Source organism: Oncorhynchus mykiss, chromosome 17 (assembly GCF_013265735.2).
Source record: "Oncorhynchus mykiss isolate Arlee chromosome 17, USDA_OmykA_1.1, whole genome shotgun sequence".
Classification (NCBI taxonomy): Eukaryota; Metazoa; Chordata; class Actinopteri; order Salmoniformes; family Salmonidae; genus Oncorhynchus; species Oncorhynchus mykiss.
The window spans coordinates 32,933,726-32,961,685 of record NC_048581.1 but is presented as its reverse complement, the minus strand read 5'-3'; the positions used below and the strand labels follow the sequence as shown (position 1 = coordinate 32,961,685).

Here is a 27,960-nt window from a genome sequence, read left to right as displayed (position 1 = left end):
ATGTGCAAGAGCTCTCATTTTCAGCACCCTAGACAGCGGTTTTAGGCTACATGGAAATCCTTGTCTGCAGTCGCTGATTTGCTCTCAATTTGACAGCAGCGCGTCCCTGTAAAACGTGTAGGTTGGCAACTGTACTAAAACTTTTCATTATACATTGGGTTATATTAAATTGGGTTGGTCATGTAGTAAATAAAACCCACGACAACTTGTGCTTAGCCTACAACTTCACCCAAATACAATAACACACAGACGCTTCCTTAGTTGCAAATCAATTTCCTCGAGGAGAAAACAACATAGCTCAAATCAGAAACAACAAGTGATTCCCCCCCGCAGGGTATCAACCTCAGAGGATAATTGGGATTAGCGAAATACACGTCATCCCTCTCAGGCAACACACTGTGCGCCGACTAATAATATTAGACTGGATTTAGAGAAAGAGGAGTCGGTCAAGTGTTTTCCCAGAGGACGCACCTTTGTGTCTTTGCAAGGCAGAGAGCTGCGCAGCTCCGTGTATGACTCGGCAGCTGGAACGTTCGGACAACAAAATGTCAGTCAATAATGCTTTTCAAGTGGCTAACATTCCATGGAGGAATAACAATTTTACCATGTCGAATAAAGACCCACCTTTCTCGGATCAAGGGGAGACCATTATAGGAATATACCTGCTGGTGCTAGGTGGGAGAACTTGTAGTATGTAGTTGGAATGTAATTTCGTTTTTGAAATGCAGCTTTGCTTTTATGCTGCAAAGACTTGCTTTAGTTTTGCTTTCATGGCAAAAAAATCTGGAAATATGTCACTAATGGCTTGTTTACCACTTCATCATTTATATTTTATTACCTAAACGTTAAGGTAAGATGAATGACAGTACATTTGACCAATTGTCAAAATAAAATATTCAGAGTGTAGCCTACATTTATCTTGTTCATTTTTACTCTCCCAAATTTTGGCATCGCAATATACAACAATTGGATGAAGAGTTCGATTGCACTGCAGAATACAAATCACCAATACCAGAAACCTTTGTTATTGCAGTTGTTATACTACTGTTACTGTCATTGTAGTGTATGGGCAACGGTTAGTGGATTTGGTGCTATAAGTAGACCAGGACAAATCTTCTCCTGGTAAAGAGGGGTGGATCCTGCAGCCATTCAGATCCCGCCTAAGCTGTGGAAATCGTCAATCAAGAAGGGATGGCAGCCAGCCAGCCTGACCTTCTTTAAGAGAGGGCAGAAAGACTTGTAATTACCTGTTATTGGGTGCAAATTGATTTAAATTGATCCTGACTTTTGAAACCAATAGGGCGACTGTAATTTTATTTACAGTATAGGTAGGCTACTCAGTGCACCTACTATTAACTCTAAAGGAAATTTAATGAAGGAAGGTTTATGCTCCTTTTGGTATTTGAATATGTAGTGTCTGAAGAGAAGGGCAGTAGGTTAAAATCACCGATGAGGCACTTTGTCACCTCAATGCTTCATGCTGCTTTATGAGCCGCATTTTGTATGGTGTGACTACAATTCCATGACATTTCACAAAACTGACAAGGCCTTTGCTCGTTTGATAGTGTGGGACACGCTGGTGATAGATGGGGTGAGCTTCCATCCACGTAGCGCTTTTAGTGTCTGGAAAAGAGATATAAAGCCAATCGGTTTGTATGTCAATGGGTTTTCTCCTCGTCAGGTTGGATGTCGTGGTTCGGCAACAGTATCGTGATCTTCGTCCTGTACAAGCAGCGTGTGTCACTGCAGCCCACGGACTATCTGACCTTTAACCTGGCCATCTCCGACGCCAGTATTTCCGTCTTCGGCTACTCCCGGGGGATCCTGGAGATCTTCAATGTGTTCCGGGACAGCGGATACCTGGTTAACTCGATCTGGACATGCCAGGTAGGCAATGAAGATATCTGGTTGGAGGGGGAAAAGTTGTTTTGAGAATTGAGAGGCTTCAAATTAGTTTTGTACGTGAATCCTACTGCAGGATCTGACACTATACACTCACTCACAGCAATACTCACAAGACACAGACATTACCGCCATCCCATAAAACATGGCGTGATTGGACACGACTTTAGTAGTTCAGGTCTCCTGGAAGGTGATGTCACGGAGAGATGCTAACTTCGCCATCCTTTACACAAATATCAAATACACAAACAAGACAACTTACCTTTGCAATTGCAGATGTGCAAAAACACTGCTCTATGGCTTTGTTTCTATTGCCAGTTCTTTGTCATTTCCTGCTAATTGCCTAGTTAAGAATAGTAATGGTCCACTCAGAATGGAAGCCTAAGTAAACATAACACAATGGAATAGAGCATTGAAATGTGTTGCAACAGATCATTATATTCACTGCACTACAATGGTTCTTTGGGGAGATGGTCATTTTTATTATTACTTGGTTACAAATAGAACATTAACAATGGGTGCACCGGACAGGTGTCACAAAGGTATTATACTGTTAACTACAGCACAGGAGAAACGGTCCTGTAGGCTTTACCTGAAGTAATAGAATTGTAACTATATCTTAGGGGGAAATAAGAATGCTTTAGCCACATCAACAGCCAAACATAGTTGGATGGTTAAGGTCTGGCACATGCTTATAGCATTTGATAAAGAGGAAGCGTGATTTGCACAAGGGCTTGCGTACACGTGATTGACGGGCACTATCGATTACCTTGTTTTGTCGGGGCCTCTTGAAAATATACATTTTAGTTCAAGCCTATCAATCAATTTACATTGGTGCACAATGTGAGAAAATACCACCTTGAAAAAAAGTCCAATGAATGAATGCAATGTCTGTGAAATTACAGTGTTATCCGTGTTCTATTTGTATCAAATGTGTTAGTACAACAACAGTGTGTGTGTTTTAATGTTAATTACAGTTATTTCCCCAAGCAGGTGTTGCTGTTTGTTTGGGACAAATCATAGTTGAATAATGTCCAACTAACACTGAACAATAATATTTTCATTTACTATTGGCCAAAGCTAAATACAATAGGAAAACAACCACATGAAAACTACAGTAAGAAAACAAACTAAAAGGAGAGACAGAAATTATTTTAAAAATACAATAAGTAACAGGGCAGAGAGGGCAGATGAGGAAGAGAGAGGAGAGAGTTTCTTCTGAGAAAGAAAAGTGGTCCTGAGGTCTAGAGACACTGAAAGCTGGATTATAGAATGTATGGGTCAGAGTGAGGGGAGAGTTGTCAAAGATGAGATTGCGGACTATAGTGTACCTATTAAAGCCACCAAAAAGTTTAGACATTTCTAACATATACTTGTCGTAATTGTTGTAGGAAAGGCGGAGATAATATGAAAGATTAATCTCTCATGTTAAATTGTATGACTTGATTTACCCTATTTTTTTTTATGTAAGAGAAACATATTTGTTAAAATATGTGGAACATCTGGACTGGGTCCCACCTGTGGGACATTTGAGCTAATATGCGCTAATGCAATTAGCAGGAGGTTGTAAGTAAGAAGAACATTTCCCAGGACACAGACATATCTGATATTGGCAGAAAGCTTAATCTAACTGCACTGTCCAATTTACAGTTTGAGGAGAGTGCACAGTTATGAACTTAAAAAGTTTTTAATAAACCAATTATGCACATTTGGGCAGTCTTGATACAACATTTTGAACAGAAATACAATGGTTCATTGGATCAGTCTAAAACGTTGCACATACACTGCTGCCATCTAGTGGCCAAAATCTAAATTGCGCCTGGGCTGGAATAATACATTATGGCCTTTCTCTTGCATTTAAAAGATGGTACACAAAAATACAGAAAAACGGTTGTTTTTTCTTTGTGTTCTCTTTTACCAGATCTAATGTGTTATATTCTCCTACATTAATTTCACATTTCGAGTCTTTCAAATGGCATCACGAATATGCATATCCTTGCTTCAGGTCCTGAGCTACAGGCAGTTAGATTTGGGTATGTCATTTTAGGCGAAAATTGTGAAAAAGGGTCCGATCTTTAAGAGGTTGGGTACCGAATGTACCTTTTAAGCCCATAGGTGTCCCAAAAAAGCCCACCTCTTAAATAATCAATTTAAATACATTTCCTAATGCTGAAAACTTACAAACTGACATATCTTATGTAAACTTAAATTATAGTAATCAGCCCTTAAGTTCTTAAAATCAACTGATCATTACTATTCATCATGGGTGTAGCACTCATAAAAGTGGGTGTCCAATCATATCCGCAGAGAACAATGCGGGCCCAGGCTTTTGTTCATGCCAACCAGTACATACCTGATTTGACTAATCAACTAGTCATAGACTTCAACCAAGACTTGATAAGTTGAATCAGAGTTACTGCTTGGTAAGAACAAAAACATGTACCATCACTGGCCCTCTGTGGATAAGACGCTGTGCACAAAGACCATAACACATAACAACTTGTCATGAATTATCTGAAAGCTGGTTCACATTTGGTGTAGTGTTGTTCGTTAGTTCAACTTGTCTTCCTAAAGCCATTCTGAAGACCGTTTAAAATCTCCCTCTCTACTGTTGCATTACAAAGGTTTGTGTGGTGAACCCAAAAATAGAAACACCTGGATGAATGAGGGACAACAATATTGTCACAAGTGTAGAGCGGAGAAGGCGGGAGGCAGTCACAGGTTTAGAACTACGGAATTTAATAAAGCCCCATAGATAAAAGTGGGACAAAACCCCAAAATAATAAAGTACTCAGGAAATAGTACGAGAGATTCCTCTACAGGAAAACAAGCAACAAAAGACATATGACAGAGGGAGTATACAGTGGGGCAAAAAAGTATTTAGTCAGCCACCAATTGTGCAAGTTGTCCCACTTAAAAAGATGAGAGAGGCCTGTAATTTTCATCAAAGGTACACTGAGAAAAAAAATCCAGAAAATCACACTGTAGGATTTTTAATGAATTTATTTGCAAATTATGGTGGATTATGGTGGTTATACCCTTTGTTGGCAATGACAGAGGTCAAACATTTTCTGTAAGTCTTTACAAGGTTTTCACACACTGTTGCTGGTATTTTGGCCCATTCCTCCATGCAGATCTCCTCTAGAGCAGTGATATTCTGGGGCTGTTGCTTGGTCACACGGACTTTCAACTCCCTCCAAAGATTTTCTATGGGGTTGAGATCTGGAGACTGGCTAGGCCACTCCAGGACCTTGAAATGCTTCTTACGAAGCCACTCCTTCGTTGCCCGGGCGGTGTGTTTGGGATCATTGTCATGCTGAAAGACCGAGCCACGTTTCATCTTCAATGCCCTTGCTGATGGAAGGAGGTTTTCACTCAAAATCTCACGATACATGGCCCCATTCATTCTTTCCTTTACACGGATCAGTCGTCCTGGTCCCTTTGCAGAAAAACAGCCCCAAAGTATGATGTTTCCACCCCCATGCTTCACAGTAGGTATGGTGTTCTTTGGATGCAACTCAGCATTCTTTGTCCTCCAAACACGACGAGTTGAGTTTTTACCAAAAAGTTATATTTTGGTTTCATCTGACCATATGACATTCTCCCAATCTTCTTCTGGATCATCCAAATGCTCTCTAGCAAACTTCAGACGGGCCTGGACATGTACTGGCTTAAGCAGGGGGACACATCTGGCACTGCAGGATTTGAGTCCCTGGCGGCGTAGTGTGTTACTGATGGTAGGCTTTGTTACTTTGGTCCCAGCTCTCTGCAGGTCATTCACTAGGTTCCCCCGTGTGGTTCTGGGATTTTTGCTCACCGTTCTTGTGATCATTTTGACCCCACGGGGTGAGATCTTGCGTGGAGCCCCAGATCGAGGGAGATTATCAGTGGTCTTGTATGTCTTCCATTTCCGAATAATTGCTCCCACAGTTGATTTATTCAAACCAAGCTGCTTACCTATTGCAGATTCAGTCTTCCCAGCCTGGTGCAGGTCTACAATTTTGTTTCTGGTGTCCTTTGACAGCTCTTTGGTCTTCGCCATAGTGGAGTTTGGAGTGTGACTGTTTGAGGTTGTTGACAGGTGTCTTTTATACTGATAACAAGTTCAAACAGGTGCCATTAATACAGGTAACGAGTTGAGGACAGAGGAGCCTCTTAAAGAAGAAGTTATAGGTCTGTGAGAGCCAGAAATCTTGCTTGTTTGTAGGTGACCAAATACTTATTTTCCACCATAATTTGCAAATAAATTCATAAAAAATCCTACAATGTTATTTTCTGGATTGGAGACAATGGAATAGAGCATTGAAATGTGTTGCAACAGATCATTATATTCACTGCACTACAATGGTTCTTTGGGGAGATGGTCATTTTTATTATTACTTGGTTACAAATAGAACATTAACAATGGGTGCACCGGACAGGTGTCACAAAGGTATTATACTGTTAACTACAGCACAGGAGAAACGGTCCTGTAGGCTTTACCTGAAGTAATAGAATTGTAACTATATCTTAGGGGGAAATAAGAATGCTTTAGCCACATCAACAGCCAAACATAGTTGGATGGTTAAGGTCTGGCACATGCTTATAGCATTTGATAAAGAGGAAGCGTGATTTGCACAAGGGCTTGCGTACACGTGATTGACGGGCACTATCGATTACCTTGTTTTGTCGGGGCCTCTTGAAAATATACATTTTAGTTCAAGCCTATCAATCAATTTACATTGGTGCACAATGTGAGAAAATACCACCTTGAAAAAAAGTCCAATGAATGAATGCAATGTCTGTGAAATTACAGTGTTATCCGTGTTCTATTTGTATCAAATGTGTTAGTACAACAACAGTGTGTGTGTTTTAATGTTAATTACAGTTATTTCCCCAAGCAGGTGTTGCTGTTTGTTTGGGACAAATCATAGTTGAATAATGTCCAACTAACACTGAACAATAATATTTTCATTTACTATTGGCCAAAGCTAAATACAATAGGAAAACAACCACATGAAAACTACAGTAAGAAAACAAACTAAAAGGAGAGACAGAAATTATTTTAAAAATACAATAAGTAACAGGGCAGAGAGGGCAGATGAGGAAGAGAGAGGAGAGAGTTTCTTCTGAGAAAGAAAAGTGGTCCTGAGGTCTAGAGACACTGAAAGCTGGATTATAGAATGTATGGGTCAGAGTGAGGGGAGAGTTGTCAAAGATGAGATTGCGGACTATAGTGTACCTATTAAAGCCACCAAAAAGTTTAGACATTTCTAACATATACTTGTCGTAATTGTTGTAGGAAAGGCGGAGATAATATGAAAGATTAATCTCTCATGTTAAATTGTATGACTTGATTTACCCTATTTTTTTTTATGTAAGAGAAACATATTTGTTAAAATATGTGGAACATCTGGACTGGGTCCCACCTGTGGGACATTTGAGCTAATATGCGCTAATGCAATTAGCAGGAGGTTGTAAGTAAGAAGAACATTTCCCAGGACACAGACATATCTGATATTGGCAGAAAGCTTAATCTAACTGCACTGTCCAATTTACAGTTTGAGGAGAGTGCACAGTTATGAACTTAAAAAGTTTTTAATAAACCAATTATGCACATTTGGGCAGTCTTGATACAACATTTTGAACAGAAATACAATGGTTCATTGGATCAGTCTAAAACGTTGCACATACACTGCTGCCATCTAGTGGCCAAAATCTAAATTGCGCCTGGGCTGGAATAATACATTATGGCCTTTCTCTTGCATTTAAAAGATGGTACACAAAAATACAGAAAAACGGTTGTTTTTTCTTTGTGTTCTCTTTTACCAGATCTAATGTGTTATATTCTCCTACATTAATTTCACATTTCGAGTCTTTCAAATGGCATCACGAATATGCATATCCTTGCTTCAGGTCCTGAGCTACAGGCAGTTAGATTTGGGTATGTCATTTTAGGCGAAAATTGTGAAAAAGGGTCCGATCTTTAAGAGGTTGGGTACCGAATGTACCTTTTAAGCCCATAGGTGTCCCAAAAAAGCCCACCTCTTAAATAATCAATTTAAATACATTTCCTAATGCTGAAAACTTACAAACTGACATATCTTATGTAAACTTAAATTATAGTAATCAGCCCTTAAGTTCTTAAAATCAACTGATCATTACTATTCATCATGGGTGTAGCACTCATAAAAGTGGGTGTCCAATCATATCCGCAGAGAACAATGCGGGCCCAGGCTTTTGTTCATGCCAACCAGTACATACCTGATTTGACTAATCAACTAGTCATAGACTTCAACCAAGACTTGATAAGTTGAATCAGAGTTACTGCTTGGTAAGAACAAAAACATGTACCATCACTGGCCCTCTGTGGATAAGACGCTGTGCACAAAGACCATAACACATAACAACTTGTCATGAATTATCTGAAAGCTGGTTCACATTTGGTGTAGTGTTGTTCGTTAGTTCAACTTGTCTTCCTAAAGCCATTCTGAAGACCGTTTAAAATCTCCCTCTCTACTGTTGCATTACAAAGGTTTGTGTGGTGAACCCAAAAATAGAAACACCTGGATGAATGAGGGACAACAATATTGTCACAAGTGTAGAGCGGAGAAGGCGGGAGGCAGTCACAGGTTTAGAACTACGGAATTTAATAAAGCCCCATAGATAAAAGTGGGACAAAACCCCAAAATAATAAAGTACTCAGGAAATAGTACGAGAGATTCCTCTACAGGAAAACAAGCAACAAAAGACATATGACAGAGGGAGTATACAGTGGGGCAAAAAAGTATTTAGTCAGCCACCAATTGTGCAAGTTGTCCCACTTAAAAAGATGAGAGAGGCCTGTAATTTTCATCAAAGGTACACTGAGAAAAAAAATCCAGAAAATCACACTGTAGGATTTTTAATGAATTTATTTGCAAATTATGGTGGATTATGGTGGTTATACCCTTTGTTGGCAATGACAGAGGTCAAACATTTTCTGTAAGTCTTTACAAGGTTTTCACACACTGTTGCTGGTATTTTGGCCCATTCCTCCATGCAGATCTCCTCTAGAGCAGTGATATTCTGGGGCTGTTGCTTGGTCACACGGACTTTCAACTCCCTCCAAAGATTTTCTATGGGGTTGAGATCTGGAGACTGGCTAGGCCACTCCAGGACCTTGAAATGCTTCTTACGAAGCCACTCCTTCGTTGCCCGGGCGGTGTGTTTGGGATCATTGTCATGCTGAAAGACCGAGCCACGTTTCATCTTCAATGCCCTTGCTGATGGAAGGAGGTTTTCACTCAAAATCTCACGATACATGGCCCCATTCATTCTTTCCTTTACACGGATCAGTCGTCCTGGTCCCTTTGCAGAAAAACAGCCCCAAAGTATGATGTTTCCACCCCCATGCTTCACAGTAGGTATGGTGTTCTTTGGATGCAACTCAGCATTCTTTGTCCTCCAAACACGACGAGTTGAGTTTTTACCAAAAAGTTATATTTTGGTTTCATCTGACCATATGACATTCTCCCAATCTTCTTCTGGATCATCCAAATGCTCTCTAGCAAACTTCAGACGGGCCTGGACATGTACTGGCTTAAGCAGGGGGACACATCTGGCACTGCAGGATTTGAGTCCCTGGCGGCGTAGTGTGTTACTGATGGTAGGCTTTGTTACTTTGGTCCCAGCTCTCTGCAGGTCATTCACTAGGTTCCCCCGTGTGGTTCTGGGATTTTTGCTCACCGTTCTTGTGATCATTTTGACCCCACGGGGTGAGATCTTGCGTGGAGCCCCAGATCGAGGGAGATTATCAGTGGTCTTGTATGTCTTCCATTTCCGAATAATTGCTCCCACAGTTGATTTATTCAAACCAAGCTGCTTACCTATTGCAGATTCAGTCTTCCCAGCCTGGTGCAGGTCTACAATTTTGTTTCTGGTGTCCTTTGACAGCTCTTTGGTCTTCGCCATAGTGGAGTTTGGAGTGTGACTGTTTGAGGTTGTTGACAGGTGTCTTTTATACTGATAACAAGTTCAAACAGGTGCCATTAATACAGGTAACGAGTTGAGGACAGAGGAGCCTCTTAAAGAAGAAGTTATAGGTCTGTGAGAGCCAGAAATCTTGCTTGTTTGTAGGTGACCAAATACTTATTTTCCACCATAATTTGCAAATAAATTCATAAAAAATCCTACAATGTTATTTTCTGGATTTTTTTCCCTCATTTTGTCTGTCATAGTTGAAGTGTACTTATGATGAAAATTACAGGCCTCTCTCATCTTTTTAAATGGGAGAACTTGCACAATTTGTGGCTGACTAAATACTTTTTTGCCCCACTGTATATACAGTGATAGAGTAGGGATTGGAACCAGGTGTGTGTAATGATGATGAGACAAGTCTGGGGTTGATGAGTGAAGGGCGTTTGCCAGCAGCAGGTTCGGCAGCAGCTAGAAGGCCGGCAACACCGAACGCCTGAGCTGGAGAGGAGGGAGAGCCAAAGCGAAGGCTGGTGTGACAAATATGACTAATGCGCCTGGCTCTAACTGCACAAGTAGTCATCCAATAGTCATCTTCATGTCCCTCATTTGTTTCCATTTTTTGTCCTCTACTTGTTGGTCTTCCATCCCTGATACCCTTCAACCCTGATCTTATTCTTCTCTTTCTGCATCAATGACTACCTGTCCACTCCAAACGTCTTGGAGAGAGTACAGAGGCTTTTAAATGTTCTTAATTGTTTTTAATGTTGGTAAACATACAATGAAGAGATGCATAAATGTAATTTGAGTATTTTAATGAAAATAAATGTGAAGAAAATTTAGTGATATCATCACACAATCTCCATGTGTTTCAATGCAAACCGGGTTACTGGACTTAATTGGAACAACAGTGATTTATGGTAAAAAAAAAAATCTGAATAACAAAGTTCAATCATAAAATATTTGGAAACCAATGGTTTGGGGTATAAATATACACTACAATATTATGTGATGTTAGTATTGAACAATATTATTTTATTTTCATTTACATTCTGTTATGTTGCTACTGCATTGACTGACGTGGTACGACCACTAGTATGAAAAATCCATCTTTCCAATTGGCAAGAAATAGGCATTAATACCTATGTAGTATACTATCTTGTGCATATATCAACACATTCATCTCGCAATTTTACATGAAGTGTGATCACATCCGAAAAGTTTAAAAAAAAAAGTGAATCACCTCCACACCAAAGTTTTTTTGAAGCTTTGAAATGGACCACTAGTAGGAAACATACACAACTGTCAATAACTTAACTTATTATTTCCAAAACATGTTTTATTCTAAGACAATCAGATGAATTGGTTGAAACATGAAACAGCAGGAAATGTGTTTATTTCTTTTTTTGTCCAAAGATGGAAGTGGGCTTAATGGGTATGTGGGCTTAATAGGTACGCTTACCCTAACAAGCAGCAAGTAAAATGCATGATGGGACATGAACTCTGACATGTAACTACTTTCCAACCAGACCTGGGTTCAAATACATGTGTATTTGAGTATCTGGTACTTAAAATACTTTTTTTCTGTGTATTTTAGTTTTTTTTTTAGATACACAGCCCAAAACAAGTACTTTTATTGAAGTATTTGAACGGTTCTTTGTAAAAACCAAATCTACCAAATTAACTGTATTTGAGAGTATTTTCAAATACTTTCCAAGTATATATCCAAATACATTAACATATTCAACTACTTGCCTTTTCAAATAAACTATATCTGTATACTTACTTTGAATATATGTAAAAGGAATTGAGATATTTGAAATGGCATTTGAACCCAGGTCTGTTTCCAATTATGGAGAAAAGCCATTTGCAGAAAATGCTATGTTGCTCGAAGCATCCCACCAGATGTTTTTTAAATTATGGTCCAAGGTTTTTCCTCCAATAGACTTTGCATTGTCCTCCAAAGTGTATCTGACCGTGAGGCAAAAGTGAAGGGGCTTGGATGTAAATATATTAGATTAGATTAAGTAATCCGATCAGTCAAAGTACATTTGGTCCTGTCTCTACTAGGAAGAGAAGTTAATTCGGTAGAAGCTGTCGATCTTGATCAGACATACTCACCACTGCTGACCATAGTTGTGATGGACCGATCTTTAACTCCATTCAATGTAGCTAGATCAGCTCTTCTGTATTCGGGCTATATAAATGTCCATCAGGGTGAACTGAAAACTGAACAACCAAGAAAAGGAGTTGGCAAAAGTAGAGAGGAGCCCTATTCACACAAAATCAGTAATTGGTTAATGACGGATTTGTCAAGTACATGAGAATCCAGACGACTATTCAATAGCAGAATCATTGTTTTCAACTTGATCTTCTGAGTGATTGGGGTCCTTCAACTTCTGCAAGAAATGTGGATGTCTGTTTTTTCTACTGTATTTGTTTTGAGATTTTCATCCCTGTACGTTTCCCCTCTAAGCTTCCCTAACAGTATTGTTGGTCTTTCCCAGGTGGACGGCTTCTTCACCTTGGTCTTTGGCCTCAGCAGCATCAATACTTTGACTGTCATCAGTGTCACAAGATACATCAAGGGATGCCATCCGAGTAAAGGTAATGCACTGTGACACAACCTTAACCTTTAATCTTCATCTCAATAATTCCAGAAAAATGCCCCCTATAGGCTAGACGTTCTGGTCAGACATAATGTTCTTGTGGGAACCTTTCTTTTAGCTATCAACTCTTTTCCTTTACCTAGCTCACTGCATAACCAACACAACCATGGGCATGAGCCTAATATTCATCTGGTCAGGGGCTGTGTTCTGGTCGGGAGCGCCTCTTCTGGGCTGGGGGAGTTACACAGGTGAGATAAACATGGCTAGTAATCATGTGACATACTATTTGATACAGAGGCACTTACTTGTGTTAGGTTCTTGTAACATTCTGGTTGGGCAACATTTTCAAGATTTGTATGTGGACAATGACGACAAAACAAGAATAGCCCTTAAACAAGTTATCTAAAACGTTAGCAGAAGACAACCTTTAAACGAGAACTGACCATATTGACCTATGCAGACCTTTTTTTTCACACTTACCCTGACTTTTCTAAGGGCCAAAATACAGGAAATTCTTTGTAAATGTTCAACAATATTCACATGATCAATGTGTTTGTGTCTCAATCTCCTTCTTTTAGATCGTGGATATGGAACGTGTGAAATCGACTGGGCCAAAGCCAACTACTCCACCGTCTACAAGTCCTACATCGTCTCCATCCTCATCTTCTGCTTCTTCGTCCCCGTGCTGGTCATGCTCTTCACCTACGTGTCCATCATCAACACAGTGAAGAGAGGCAACGCCATGGCCGCTGAGGGAGACCTGACGGACAGGCAGAGGAAGATTGAACGGGACGTCACCATTGTGAGTAGGATTCAAATCACAGCAACGTTTATTGGTCACGTACACAGATTTGCAGGAATTACAGCAGGTGCAACGGAAATGCTCATGTTACTAGCTCCAATAGTGCACTAGAATGTCTTGCAAACACAATACAAACATCTAAAAAATAAATCAAGAAATGACAGTGTCCAATAAACAATCCAGAGTAGATATATTAGAGTGTGTCAGAATCCAGAAAATAACGTACAAATAATACTACATATAGACCAAGCTTTAAAGGAAGGCTTATGATTTAACGGGCAACCTAACTTAGGTCATTCTCCCAGGTATCCATTGTCATCTGCACAGCATTCATCCTGGCGTGGTCGCCGTACGCCGTGGTCTCCATGTGGTCGGCCTGTGGCTTCCACGTACCCAGCCTCACCAGCATCTTCACCCGCCTCTTTGCCAAGTCGGCCAGCTTCTACAACCCGCTCATCTACTTCGGCCTCAGCTCCAAGTTCCGCAAGGACGTCGCCATCTTGCTGCCTTGCACCGGCGATGGCAAGGACACGGTCAAGCTCAAGCGTTTTAAGCCGAAGGGCGAGGCTCACCAGGGCTCCGGAAGAGGCAATGGACTCAAAGCACATCCTCATCACCAGAAGGAGATGAAGGAGATGAAGTATGCCCCTGGAAATCCGTATCTGCTCACGGCGACTAAGGCTGCCCCAAGCCCAGATTCGGGAGTGGGGAGCCCCCCCTGTACTCCTCCCGCCAACAAGGAGATGTACTTTATCGAGGTGCCCCTTATCGAGGTGCCCCATCTGTCTGATGCACCAGAGTGGGAATGTGACAGACTCTAAGAACAATCCGGTTTTTTTCTTCTGTGTTACCTTTTTATTTACAAACACATGGGATTTTACTTGAAAAGTGGCTACTTGAATTTTAGGGGATAATGTTAAGGATAACTATTTTGTATTTGATTTGTGTAAGTGTGTATACCTGTTGATACAGTTTGTTATTTTCTTAATGAATTGTGTTTATACTTGCGAATAAAACTGTTTCCATTCAAAGGGAACAAGTTGAAAGATGTTTGCAATATCAATACTCATATTGTCACTCTTTTGAAATAAATTCCTGTCCAACTCAACCCCATTTAGCAGACATTACAGAAGACATGACAGAAATGTAAGTGTATCTCTTATGAAAATGCTCTGAGATGCTCAGCTCACACATAGGCGACATACCAGTTCTAATGATAACTTTACTTGAGTGAGGCAGGCGTGCCTTCGCGGGCTGACTTGTTTTCGTCCAGTGAAAAAAATCATCCATCTGTTCCCCATAATTCCAAGGAACTTCACACAAACCAACTTTACCTCAGGTAGGACATGTCCCATAAGGAACAGTTGAAGTGAATTAAAGTGCGTTCAACCTTGACAGGCTACAAGTATAAGCGACAATACGCAAGAGAGCTGTATTAAAACAAAACAGAAAGCAGATACTTCTCAAGCCCCTGCAATATGCTCACATGTTGGCCACCTGTGGGTTTGGCACGAAACGATCCATTCCACATGCGCACTCTACTAAAGGCGACTGACTGCAAGGTTGATTGTGCCGATGGTGAAGTTGTAGGCTGCTTTAATAAGTAGTCGAAATCAAGTTGAACATTGGAAAGAAGGAGAAAGAAAAAAAATACATTGAAAGGGTCTTCGACGCCCCACAGGACAACTGGTTGGCAGATTTGATTTATGTTTTCTTTATCTTCATGCTTCCCTCAGCTTATTTCATGATGCATCATACGGGATGATTTCTGTATTTTCCTTCAAGGAGCCTACCGTTACTCCTTCAGGTCCAGGGACCTAGTACACTGAACTAGAATATGTTACAGAGTTACAGCTCATATAAGGAAATCAGTCAATTGAAAAAAATTCATCTATAGATTTCGCATGACTGGGAATACACATTCGCATCTGTTGGTCACAGATACGTAAAAAAAAGGTAGGGGTGTGGATCAGAAAACCAGTCAGTATCTGGTGTGACCACCATTTGCCTCACGCGACACATGTCCTTCGCATAGAGTTTGTCAGGCTGTTGACTGTGGCCTGTTGAATGTTGTCCCACCCCTCTTCAATGGCTGTGCAACGTTGCTGGATATTGGCAGGAACTGGAACACGCTGTCGTACACGTCGATCCAGAGCATCCCAAACATGCTCAATGGTGACATGTCTGGAACTGGGACATTTTCAGCTTCCAGGAATTGTGTACAGATCCTCGCAACATGGGGCCGGACCTCAGGAACTCATCCCGGTATCTCTGTGCGTTCAAATCTTCATCAATAAAATGTGATTGTGTTAGCTTATGCCTGCCCATACCATAACCCCATCGCTACCATGGGGCATTCTGTTCACAATGTTGACATCAGCAAACCGCTCGCCCACACGATGCTATACACGTGGTTTGCAGTTGTGAGGCTGCCAATTTCTCTAAAACAGTGTTTGAGGCATTCAATTCTCTGGCAATAGCTCTGGTGGATATTCCTGCTGTCAGCATGCCAATTGCACGCTCCCTCAAAACTTGAGACGTCTGCGGCATTGTGATGTGTGACAAAACTGCACATTTTAGAGCGGCCTTTTATTGTCCCCAGCACCTGTGTAATTATCATGCTGTAATGATTATGCTTAATCATTTTATTTAGACGCCACACCTGTCAGGTGGATTATCTTGCAAAGGATAAATGGTCAGTAACAGGGATGTAAACAAATTTGTGCTCAACATTTTTGTGCATATGGAACATTTCTAGGATATTTTATTTCAACACTTTAAATGTTGCGTTTATATTTTTGCTCAGTGTTTGATATCTTCGGAGATATCAAACACTGAGCAAAAATATAAACGCAACATTTTTTTGGCAGCCAAAACAGCCAAATACTCCATCTAAACGTGAATCAATTTTAAATTGCGATACGGTTCTAGAAACATAAAACCATTTACTTTCATACCACATATAAATTCAAAATAAACAGTAACTGTACACTGTTTTAACCTGGCTTCATCACAGTTGCACCCGATAGTATTTTTCAGTGACAACACATTTCTGGCGTTACACACAGGTGTTTGGCGCATGCTAGATAGCTAATTCCGCCTGTCTTCCGTGATCACGCGCTGTAACATGTACAGTATGGCCGTGTGGGAACACTAACTCTAACCCTATAAAGGTGGGTGTCAATGTATCCTTTTTTTAAAAAGGTTTTTATTATTTCTCGCAGGTATGAAAGATAAGGTCCTCCTGTTTCCAAAACCTTACCGCAAGCGATGCGTGTTAACAAAACTCCCCCCGAACAGGAGACACCACCGTCCAGTGACTCTTACGTGTAATGCAATTAAACTGAGAGTCATGATCAACGTCTAGCAGGACAAGTGTGGACTTGAGCAGCCCTGTGAAAGCATAGCCTACTGTCAGTGCTTTCCCTGCTTTTCCTTTTTAAAGGAACACCCCCATATAATAAGGCTGCTGTTAGGCCTGTGTTAACTCATTGGATAAAGTAAACATTCCAGTCAGTGTGCTTTTGAATCTGGTGAACTCAACATGCTGATTTCCAGCGTGATCTGCTTTGATAGCTCTCCTTTTATGGAAAAGATATAGGGCTACAACTCTTACGTATTTATGCTGACAAAGGAATGATGTTCTATACCAATTGTATTTTATTTTATTATTATTCTTTATTTATTCAGGGAAAACCCATTGAGGCCAGGGTCTTATTCCCAACGGTGCCTTGATCACAACAATACAACGGCCAATACAATGTAAAACAAAACAGCAATCAATACAAAACACAACATTTACGAAAGACTGCTGCTAGGTCCTCAATGAACACCCTAAACTGCCCGAGAGGCACAACATCTAATTGTAATGAGTTCTGCAAATTGCATTAAAACTAAAAGTGGATTTACCTAATTCAGTGGAGACCCAAGAAACCTCAAGAGTTAACCAACCCCTGTGAACGGGTTTGGTAACACATGTTTTTATACTTCAACAACGAAGTCCGATAAATCAGAAGCTTGTGTAGTAGAGCTATATAGTGTACGGTAATCTAGGATCGTATTGGTCTTTAGGACACTTGCAAAGACCTACTAGCTTTTTGACAGGAACCAGGGCAGCAGATACAGTACATGGCTGTGTGGCTGTGCCTGATGTCACATGGACTGTTCACCTTGCTTCGGCATGAACATACTGGATCTCATTCACAGTCTCCCTGGCATTCCACAGCAATAGAATCGTACATAAACATACATCTTTAGCAAAATAGCTCCCTGCTTCCAAGATACTGCTTGTCACTGCCATGACGTACGTATCTGCCACCTATAATAACAGTCAGTGTTATCAACAATCTGTGTCCTTACCCTCCATTGGACATGAATATACTTCCATAGGATGGATGCTAAAGTGTATAGTCCGGCTGTGCTCATACATTTTAACAAACTCCCCCAAACCAGGGTATAAATAAAGTTTTTTTTTTGAGTGCTGAAATAACGGTGGGCTGGAAGGCCACCAATATATATTGTTTTGTAACGCTCACCGGGTGCCCATATTCATATCAATGCTTATGGGTGTGGCCACACAACTGGCCACCTCTGTCATTTGAACCCTGTCAAAACTGCCCACCCTGTTGACCCACTAGACTGTTCCTGCTTTCTGTGATTCCTCAGATTGGTAAATAAGTGTGGTCATTACTGCAATTCCTCAAAACTTTCCATTTGTGTACACACACAATGTACATAAACCTGCATAGACTTTATGCCATAATTCAATAGAATGAAAGCAGACTTCAGTCCTCCTCAGGTCTTCAGGGATTATTTATCCTGATATTGGAGCATGCTGTAGTGTCTGCAACAAACAGTTTACTAGTCTAGACCAAGGTTAAATTAAGATTGTTTTTTTTGGGGATATTACATCACTGGCGTCGTGAGTCGTCGTGACATGTTCTTTCTCCAACTGCCCACATGTAGATTCAACTGAAGAGGTTCCAAACAGCTTTGGACCGGTTTCAACTCTGCAGTGGTGATGTACAGGACAGTCCTCAGCTCTGTTTGTGTCTGTAGGTGTCCTTCAAGAAATCACATTACACTTTTAATCTCCACCATCACCATTCATTACAGATTACAGGACCACACACAGAAAGCTTTGAACCGAATGCGGCCGGTTGAATTGAATTGAGCCTGATCTGTTGGGGGTTCAGTGGGAGTTGAGGCAGGGGATCAACCTGTTTAACTTCTATTAGAGAGAGGAAAAATAGGGCTTATATTGAAGGGTTGTACAGTAACCAGCTGTTACTTAGCATTTTAGGTGAAGCGCCTCTGCCACCTTGGCTATAAATCAACATATTTCACACACAGCATATGATTATAATGGAATTTGCCTTAAAACTCAGTGACAACAGCAGTAATGTGTACATTTAATTTATTTCCAACACATGTAAATAGTCATTGTACATGTTCATGATGGTCCTAAAACCTCCACGTGCATAACTCAAGTTTACTCACAAATATTCCATTGACATTGGTGGATTAAACTGAAATTGCATCCAACTTTCTATGGCTTGTTTTAAAAATAGCAATATTTTGGTAATTATTTCATTTTCAAAGAACTGAAAGTGAGAGATTGTAATCTGAATCAAGGGAAAAAGTCATTCTTGAACATAGGGTGAGACATTCTTACTAATCTACTAGACAACAAGTTTGAATTTAAGTATAACATTTGTATGACTGACACCTTTAGTGAGCGGTATAATGCTTTAATATTCAAGAATTTCAGCCCTCCAAATTCACATTCATTATTTTAATTGGCCCGTTTAATTTTGTCTGGCTTGCCGTTCCAAATAAAATGACATATTTTAATTTAATTACATAATTTAAAAAGCAGGTCGCTACGTGTAGGCCATTAGACCATTAGCAAATAGGTAAACTGGGATATGACTAACGAGTTAATCAAGATGATTTTTCCACAAATAGACAGGCACTTTCCTTTCCATGGTAGCAAGATCTTATCTATTTTTGCTGACTTTATATTAAAATGTATTGTAGTGAGATAATTTCTTTCTTTCAGGATATGTATACTGAGTATCAGAAGTGGGACCAATTCATTGTTTTACAAGTAAGTCTCAAGTCTTAGCACTCAAGTCCCAAATCAAGACAGGTAAGTCCGAGTCAAGTCTCAAGTCAAGAGCGTCAAGTACCAAGGCAAGACCGTCAAGTACCAAGTCAAGTGTGTCAATGTGCGTCAATGTGCTTGTGTGTCAATGTGCTCTTCACCAAATGTAATACCATTTCATATTTTTAACAAGAGTAATAGTTAGTATATTACATTTACGCAAATCATGAATACTTTTAAAAATATCTATATATTTATTACTTTCAAATTAACGTTATATTTCCATGGAAATACATGGGTAGCCATGAGAAAGACCCCCCCCCCCCCCCCCACACACACACACACACAATAGTGATCGACTATCGAGGATCGCTATGGGGTGCAATCGGGCTATGTAGTCTTGTACACACACACACATACTCTCTCTCTCTCTGTCTGTGGTTGCAGTAGGCTAACATATGTCAATGGTTTAAGGAACAGCAGGCAGGATTTAGGCTACCAACTGCCTAGCCAGTTGTAGCTCAATCTTGGGTGCAATGATCATGTTCCCGCACTGACTGTGGAGGCTCATTGATTTAACGTTACGTTAGCCTACATGATACACTAGTAAAGTAATAAAATATATAGCTGTTAGCTATATTAGCCACAACTTACTTCTTGCAGCTTCAAATGTCGAACAAAGTTGGAAATTGCTGTGCATCGATCAGTAATTTCCTTCCGGCCTGTTTTGCAAGTTGCAATCTGTTTTTTGTTGATACAGCATCGTCTTTATATCCGAAAGTAATAATTTGGGGTATCATCTTTCCAAGGGCTCCATCTGAATCCGCCGAAGTTCCTCTGCACTGCCACGCACAACTTTTTCTCAGCTGGCACAATTTGAATGGCTGCTGTCCGATTCAAACTGTAATCCGTTAAATGAATTACTTTTTTTTAATAGCATCATTTTTTATATTCGGGCTTGGGGAGGGTATCAATTCAGGTCGAGTCATAAGGCTCAAGTCCAATTTAAGTCACGAGTCATTGATGTTAAAGTCAAAGTCGAGTTGCAAGTCATCATATTTGTGACTCGAGTCCACACCTCTGCAGAGTATGTCCACATCACTGTCATACCATTTTACTGGTAACCTACTCGGTAATGTTAAAGTTGTATTTTTTTTTAGATCCAATAAGTAATATAGTACACTTACCATAATTTGGATGTAATGCAGAGAGGTTAGAAAAAGTATCTAGCTATTCTATAAATCTGTGGAGGGATCCAAATTGTGGATTTAAAAGAAAACAAGAACCATCAGCATACATTAATACCTTTGTTTTTAAGCCCTGGGTTTCTAACCCCTTGATATTATTGTTGGATCTAGATATGCCGATAGTGGACAACCTTGTTCTACTCCTCTTGACAGTTTAACACTTTCTGAGAAGTAGACCATTTTTAGTATTTTACTACCAAGGGTTACTGTACATAACTTTAACCTACTTTATAAAAGATTTTCCAAAATATACACTACCAGTCAAAAGTTTTTGAACAGCTACTCATTCAAGGGTTTTTCTTGATGTTACTATTTTCTACACTGTAGAATAACAGTGAAGACATCAAATCTATGAAATAACACATATGGAATCATGTAGTAACCAAAAAAGTGGAAAACAATATATTTGAGATTCTTCAAATAGCCCCCTTTGCCTTGATGACAGCTTTGCACACTCTTGGCATTCTCTCAACCAGCTTCATGAGGTAGTCACCTGGAATACATTTCAATTAACAGATGTGCATTGTTAAAAGTTAATTTGTGGAATTTCTTTCTTTCTTAATGTGTTAGAGCCAATCAGTTGTGTTGTGACAAGGTAGGGGAGTATACAGAAGATGGTATTTTACCAAATAGGGCTAAGTCCATATTATGGCAAGAACAGCTCAAATAGGCAAAGAGAAATTACAGTCCATTGTCACTTTAAGAGATGAAGGTCAGTCAATACGGAAAATATAAGGAACTTTGAAAGTTTCTTCAAGTGCAGTCGTAAAAACAATCAAGCACTATGATGAAACTGGCACTCACGAGGACCTCCACAGGAATGGTAGAGTCAGAATTACCTCTGCTGCAGAGGATAAGTTCATTAGAGGTACCAGCCTCAGAAATTGCAGCAAAAATAAATGCTTCACAGAGTTCAAGTAACAGACACGTCTCAACATCAACTGTTCAGAGGAGACCACGTGAATCAGGCCTTCATGGTCGAATTGCTTCAAATGTGTCTTTTGGTCTGGAGTCCAAATTGGAGATTTTTGGTTCCAACCGCCGTGTCTTTGTGAGACGCGGTGTGGGTGAACGGATGATCTCCGCATGTATATTTCCCACCATAAAGCATGGGGGTGGTGGTGTTATTGTGTGGGGGTGCTTTGCTGGTGACACTGTCTGTGATTTATTTAGTATTCAAGGCACACTTAGCCAGCATGACTACCACAGCATTCTGCAACAATACGGCATCCCATCTGGTTTGGGCTTAGTGGGACTATCATTTGTTTTTCAACAGGACAATGACCCAACACACCTCCAGGCTGTGTAAGGGATATTTGACCAAGAATGAGAGTGATGGGGTGCCGCATCAGATGACCTGGCCTCCACAATCCCCCAACCTCAACCAGATTGAGATGGTTTGGGATGAGTCGGACCGCAGAGTGAAGGAAAAGCAGCCAACAAGTGCTCAGCATATGTGGGACCTCCTTCAAGACTGTTGGAAAAGCATTCTAGGTGAATCTGGTTGAGAGAATGCCAAGAGTGAGCAAAGCTGTTATCAAGGCAAAGGGTGGCTATTTGAAGAATCTCAAATATATTTTGATGTGTTTAACAATTTTTTGGTTACTACATGACTCCATATGTGTTGTTTCATAGTTTTGAAGTCTTCACTATGATTCTGCAATGTAAAAAAAAATGAAAAAAAACCCTTGAATGAGTAGATGTTCTAAAACTTTTGACCGGTAGTGTATATAAATTCCAGTCGTACTTAATCAAACGCCTTTTCAAAGTCAGCTGTGAGTACCAGGCCTGGTTTCCCAGATCTTTCATTGTGTTCAGTACTTGTCTTATATTATCTCCACTGTATTGTCCATGTAAAAAACCTTTCTGATTAGGATGAATAATATCCAACAATATATTTTAAATTCTTTGCGCTTTGCATTTAAAAAATAAATACAATTGCATCACAACACTGCAGTATAAAGGGGCCTCCAGTTTTTGAAATGGACTGGATCTTTATATTTACCACTTGGATCCTGTTTCAGTAATAAGGAAATCAGACCTTGTTGAGTATCTGATAATCTACCATTTTTATAGGAGTGGTTAAAACATGCCAATAACGGTCCTCTGAGTATATCAAAAAGGTTTAGTATACCTTCACCGGTATGCCATCCAGCCCTGGATTTCTCCCAGACTTAAATGCTTTAATTGCATCAAGAAGTTCCTCCTCTGTAATTTAGCCTTCACATGAGTCTTTCTGTACAGCTGGTAATTTTACATTCTTATTTATTTTTTATCCATACAATTAACTTCAGTTAGTGGAGATGGAGGAGACAAACAAAAACATATGCTTAAAGTACTTTTCCTCCTCTGTCAAAACATTGTAATACATGTATCACTAGCCACTTTAACTATGCCACTTTGTTTACATACTCATCTCATATGTATATACTGCACTCAATACCATCTACTGTATCTTGCCTATGCTGCTCTGTACCATCACTCATTCATATATCTGTATGTACATATTCTTTATCCCCTTACACTTGTGTCTATAAGGTAGTAGTTTTGGAATTGTTAGCTAGATTACTTGTTGGTTATTACTGCATTGTCGGAACTAGAAGCACAAGCATTTCGCTACACTCGCATTAACATCTGCTAACCATGTGTATGTGACAAATAAAATTAGATTTGATTTGTTTGGTGAATCATGGATGACTCCATCAGTTCCATCAAATTTCGGTAAATTATCTTTGGTTGCATTTCTATGTTGAAGAAAAACATATATATTTGGCGCATTTTTCCCCATTTCCATCCAGTTCGTATTATTGTTTACAATAGATTACACTTGATCTTTCTTGAATAGGTCCCTCAATTTCTTTTTTCTTCTTCATCTAAATCATTCTGAGTAGGGTAGTTTTTATTGCTATCTGTTCTGTTTGTCATTCCATTTCCTTTGTTAATATGGACTCTTTTGACCGAAATTGCTTTGTTTTAGAGATGAGTACCTGAAATACCCAGCTTCGCACAACTGAACTCGATTACAGTGCTGCAATCACCATAATTACTACAGTATTAGGCTGCAGGTATAAGTCATAGTGGCATCTATAGAGGAAAATAGAGAGAAATGTTAAGTATCTCAAAATATTATTTGTCCCCCCCACCCACTGTGCTGATTACAAACAGTATTTTGGACTTTAAATTAATATATATAACTAGCCACTGTTATAAGTACAGTTTAAACATATTACCTTTATGAGGTATAAGAAAGAGAAGCGGAGTCTGATGGGCAGAAAGGTAAACAAAATACTGGGATAGAGGACAGAACGGGCGGTTGCTATACTGGTTGGAGAAAGGAGGACAGGAAAAGAACAGAATAAGATGGAGCAGAAGAAAGATTGAAAGAGGTAGTGCTAGTTGGCAGATGGGCACTACTAATGCATCCCAAATGGCACCCTATTCCTTACATAACCTTAGTGCACTGCTTTTGACCATGTGCTCTGGTCAAATGTGCACCATGTAGTGAATAGGGTGCCTTTTGGGAAGCACACCAGGCCACTCATCCATCTCCTAGGCTTTGATTGGGTGTCAACATGTCAAAGCTAACTGAAAATGGACTAAGGTAAGGTGCTGCCATGTAGTCGACAAACCACTCGTCATCTGTACAGCACTACTCCCCTTAGGGCAGTCAAACAGACTTAAAACAGAGCCCTATGGGTCCTGGTCAATAGTAGAGCACTACATAGGGATTAGTGTGCCATTTGGAACACACCCCAGGCCTCCTCCTTCACCATCATGCTTAATGAACATCCTAAGAGAGACATTTTTGACAGATGGGAGTGATGGATATTGATGGAGAGAGAGAGAGGGGGAGAGATAATACATGATGTTGTCAGACTTAACTACACTGCCTCCCTTTTCCCCCTCAACTAGAAGAGGACAAGAGAAATGTCAGAACAAGATATTTGATATGGTCATTAGGACATGCGTTCATGCAAACAAAGCAACTCACAGAACTTTGGTCCCGTGTAGCTCAGTTGGTAGAGCATGGCGCTTGCAATGCCAGGGTTGTGGGTTTGATTCACACGGGGGACCAGTATGAAAAATGTAAGTACTCACTACTGTAAGTCGCTCTGGATAAGGCCGTGTGCTAAATTAATTAAATGTATCTATTAACACTGACAGTGACCCATTACTTCAATAACACCCTGGTGTTGCCAGCACCATGGTCTAACACACTCAGCCATCTTGCAATGTAAGAGATATTTGAATTGATTCATTACAATAGGTAGGCATTATTAACTCGGTTCAAATACAGTACCGGTGTGTTCTTCCCAGTGATAGTTTGGACTGAAGGTCCATCTCAACCCCAAGGATCTTAAAATCAGGCTCCCGAGTGGTTTACTTTTGCCAGGCACTGCATTTCAGTGCTTGAGGCGTCACTATGGACACCCTGGAATTCAGGCTGCATCACAACCGGACGTGATTTGGAGTCCCATGGTGCAGCGCACAATTGGCCCAGCGTCGTCCGGGTTTGGCCAGTGTAGGCCGTCAATGTAAATAAGAATTTGTTCAAAACAGACTTGCCTAGTTAAATAAAGAAATAGAAATATAGTGGGGCAAAAAAGTATTTAGTCAGCCACCAATTGTGCAAGTTCTCCCACTTAAAAAGATGAGAGAGGCCTGTAATTTTCATCATAGGTACACTTCAACTATGACAGACAAAATGAGAAAAAAAATCCAGAAAATCACATTGTAGGATTTTTTATGAATTTATTTTCAAATTATGGCTGACTAAATACTTTTTTGCCCCACTGTATAAGGACCTGTGTAGAGCATATCATCCAAAAAGGGGGTCATTCCAATGTGGGTGAGTTGCCACACACAGGATTTTAAATGACTTATTTGACAATTAAAAACACATATAAAGCTGCTCCAGCCAGAGGAACAATACACACATAAAAATATAAACTTGATAAAGCCTTAAGGCTTATTTCCATTGTGTGCAACAGGATGGCAGGCAGGCAAGGTTGACACTCATTGCAACTTAGAAAAACAACATGAATAGTATGGTTTGGGTGGGATGGGTTTCCAGGGATTAGACACAATACGTCTCTTGCAAGAATGATTTAAGATTTGTGTAATCCTACAGACTTTGTTTACTTTGTGAAACAAAGATGATTGACTTCCCCGAGAAACCTTTGATTAAATAGCAGGCTTAATCTAAACAAAGAGGCTTCCATCATCAGCATCTATTTAAAAAACACATGAGAATCTCCATCGAAATCGCTTGAAAAACGACAAAAGAAAATGTACATAAAACTGTATTGTAGATCTACTTAAAATTCATATAGTACACATATACTCATTAAAATCCATGAGTGACACCAAGCCGGGAGCCGGGGGAGTTGAATTGTCTTCAAGCTCATCCCTTCACAGTACTGTGTTTACATTTTTTTGTTGCCTCTCCAACACTCCCTGCTGTTTTAGTTAATGACTGAAATAAGATTCCCTCCAGGATATGCAGCCTCATTAAACAGAGAAAAGGGAGGAAAAAGACTTGGCTCTCTGGTAGTGCTTGCCGTGCGGTAGCAGAGAGAACAGTCTATTACTTTTTTTTATTTTTTATTTTCACCTTTATTTAACCAGGTAGGCTAGTTGAGAACAAGTTCTCATTTGCAACTGCGACCTGGCCAAGATAAAGCATAGCAGTATGAGCAGACAACACAGAGTTACACATGGAGTAAACAATTAACAAGTCAATAACACAGTAGAAAACAAAGGGGGGAGTCTATATACAATGTGTGCAAAAGGCATGAGGAGGTAGGCGAATAATTACAATTTTGCAGATTAGCACTGGTGATAAATGATCAGATGGTCATGTACAGGTAGAGATATTGGTGTGCAAAAGAGCAGAAAAGTAAATAAATAAAAACAGTATGGGGATGAGGTAGGTGAAAATGGGTGGGCTATTTACCAATAGACTATGTACAGCTGCAGCGATCGGTTAGCTGCTCAGATAGCTGATGTTTGAAGTTGGTGAGGGAGATAAAAGTCTCCAACTTCAGCGATTTTTGCAATTCGTTCCAGTCACAGGCAGCAGAGTACTGGAACGAAAGGCGGCCAAATGAGGTGTTAGCTTTAGGGATGATCAGTGAGATACACCTGCTGGAGCGCGTGCTACGGATGGGTGTTGCCATCGTGACCAGTGAGCTGAGATAAGGCGGAGCTTTACCTAGCATGGACTAAGGTGACTGACTAAGGTGACTGGAGTCTTTGACAATTGTTTGGGCCTTCCTCTGACATGCCTAGTATATAGGTCCCGGATGGCAGGAAGCTTGGCCCAGAGATGTACTGGGCTGTACGTACTAGCCTCTATAGCGCCTTACGGTCGGATGCCGAGCAGTTGCCATACCAGGCCGTGATGCAACCGGTCATGATGCCAGTTGGTTCTCCTTACTCTCCCCCTTACGGCCCCTGACGGAACGCGTGTTCCATGCCCCACCTGGTGTGTAGCCGCACCTGCCTCAAATGCCCATGACCTCATCTTCCTAATGGATGGCTCCAGCAGTATGGGCACCGCCCACTTCGCCACCCTACTGAAGTTTGTCGCCAATGTTACGTCGACGTTCGACATCTCCACCATGGACACACGTGGCGCTAGTGCAGTACACAAATGAGCAGAGGTTGGAGATATGCCTTGGGGAATATGGTGGAAAGAAGGAGCTGTTGGATGCCATTTTGGGGATAAGCTACTGGAGCGGGGGGGGGGGGGGGGGGGGGGATCAGCACAGGGGTGGCCATTGCGTTCACCACCCAGGAAGTTTCCAGCCAACCTAACAGAAGTAAGCAGGTCATAGTAGTTATCACTGACGGCATTCATATGACGACATCAGGTCCCCTGCTCTGGCCACTCAACAGTTAGGTAAGTAAGGTGGGGAGGGAGGGTCAAGAGCTGAGTGGCTAAGAGGGAACAATGGGGGGTGGGAAATAATTGTAGCAGGGCAGATGCCACATTTGAAGACTGAAAATACACCTCTCCTACATTTTTATTTGGGTGACTTGAGTGAATGAAAGCAAGGTTTCACTTTCCACATTATTGCTTTCATCCATTTAAATCACACCAGAGACAACCTTGATGGAGAAAGGGTTCATTTGAATTTAAGTATTTGAATGGAGCAAGGAACTGATATATGGTGTGTGTATTGTGTGTGTGTGTAAACAGGTATAATTGCCTACTCCATTGGTATTGCTTGGACTTCCCAGGAGCAGCTAGAAGACATAGCCAGTGAGCCAGTCAAGGAGCACTCGTTCTTCATGGAGGACTTTGATGACCTCCATAAGCTGGTGCCCACTATCGTACACAACATCTGTCAAGAG

The 27,960-nt window shown here is 40.5% G+C and overlaps 1 protein-coding gene across 1 annotated transcript; it reads left to right on the top strand.

The window, feature by feature from the left end:
• The first annotated feature begins 490 nt into the window (after positions 1–490).
• Positions 491–14,285, top strand: LOC110495167 (opsin-5-like). Its single transcript, XM_021570493.2, has 6 exons — positions 491–675; positions 1,682–1,887; positions 12,345–12,444; positions 12,590–12,694; positions 13,025–13,248; positions 13,554–14,285. Exons 1-6 carry the CDS (start codon positions 513–515, stop codon positions 14,067–14,069), a joined length of 1,314 nt encoding a protein of 437 aa, XP_021426168.1. The 5' UTR covers positions 491–512; the 3' UTR covers positions 14,070–14,285.
• Positions 14,286–27,960: the final 13,675 nt, after the last annotated feature.

Coding starts and splice junctions, on each gene's coding strand:
- LOC110495167 (XM_021570493.2), top strand. CDS start 513: ATGACTCGGCAGCTGGAACGTTCGGACAACAAAATGTCAGTCAATAAT. Junction 676..1,681: donor AATATACCTGCTGGTGCTAG/GTGGGAGAACTT, acceptor TCTCCTCGTCAG/GTTGGATGTCGTGGTTCGGC. Junction 12,695..13,024: donor GGGCTGGGGGAGTTACACAG/GTGAGATAAACA, acceptor TCCTTCTTTTAG/ATCGTGGATATGGAACGTGT.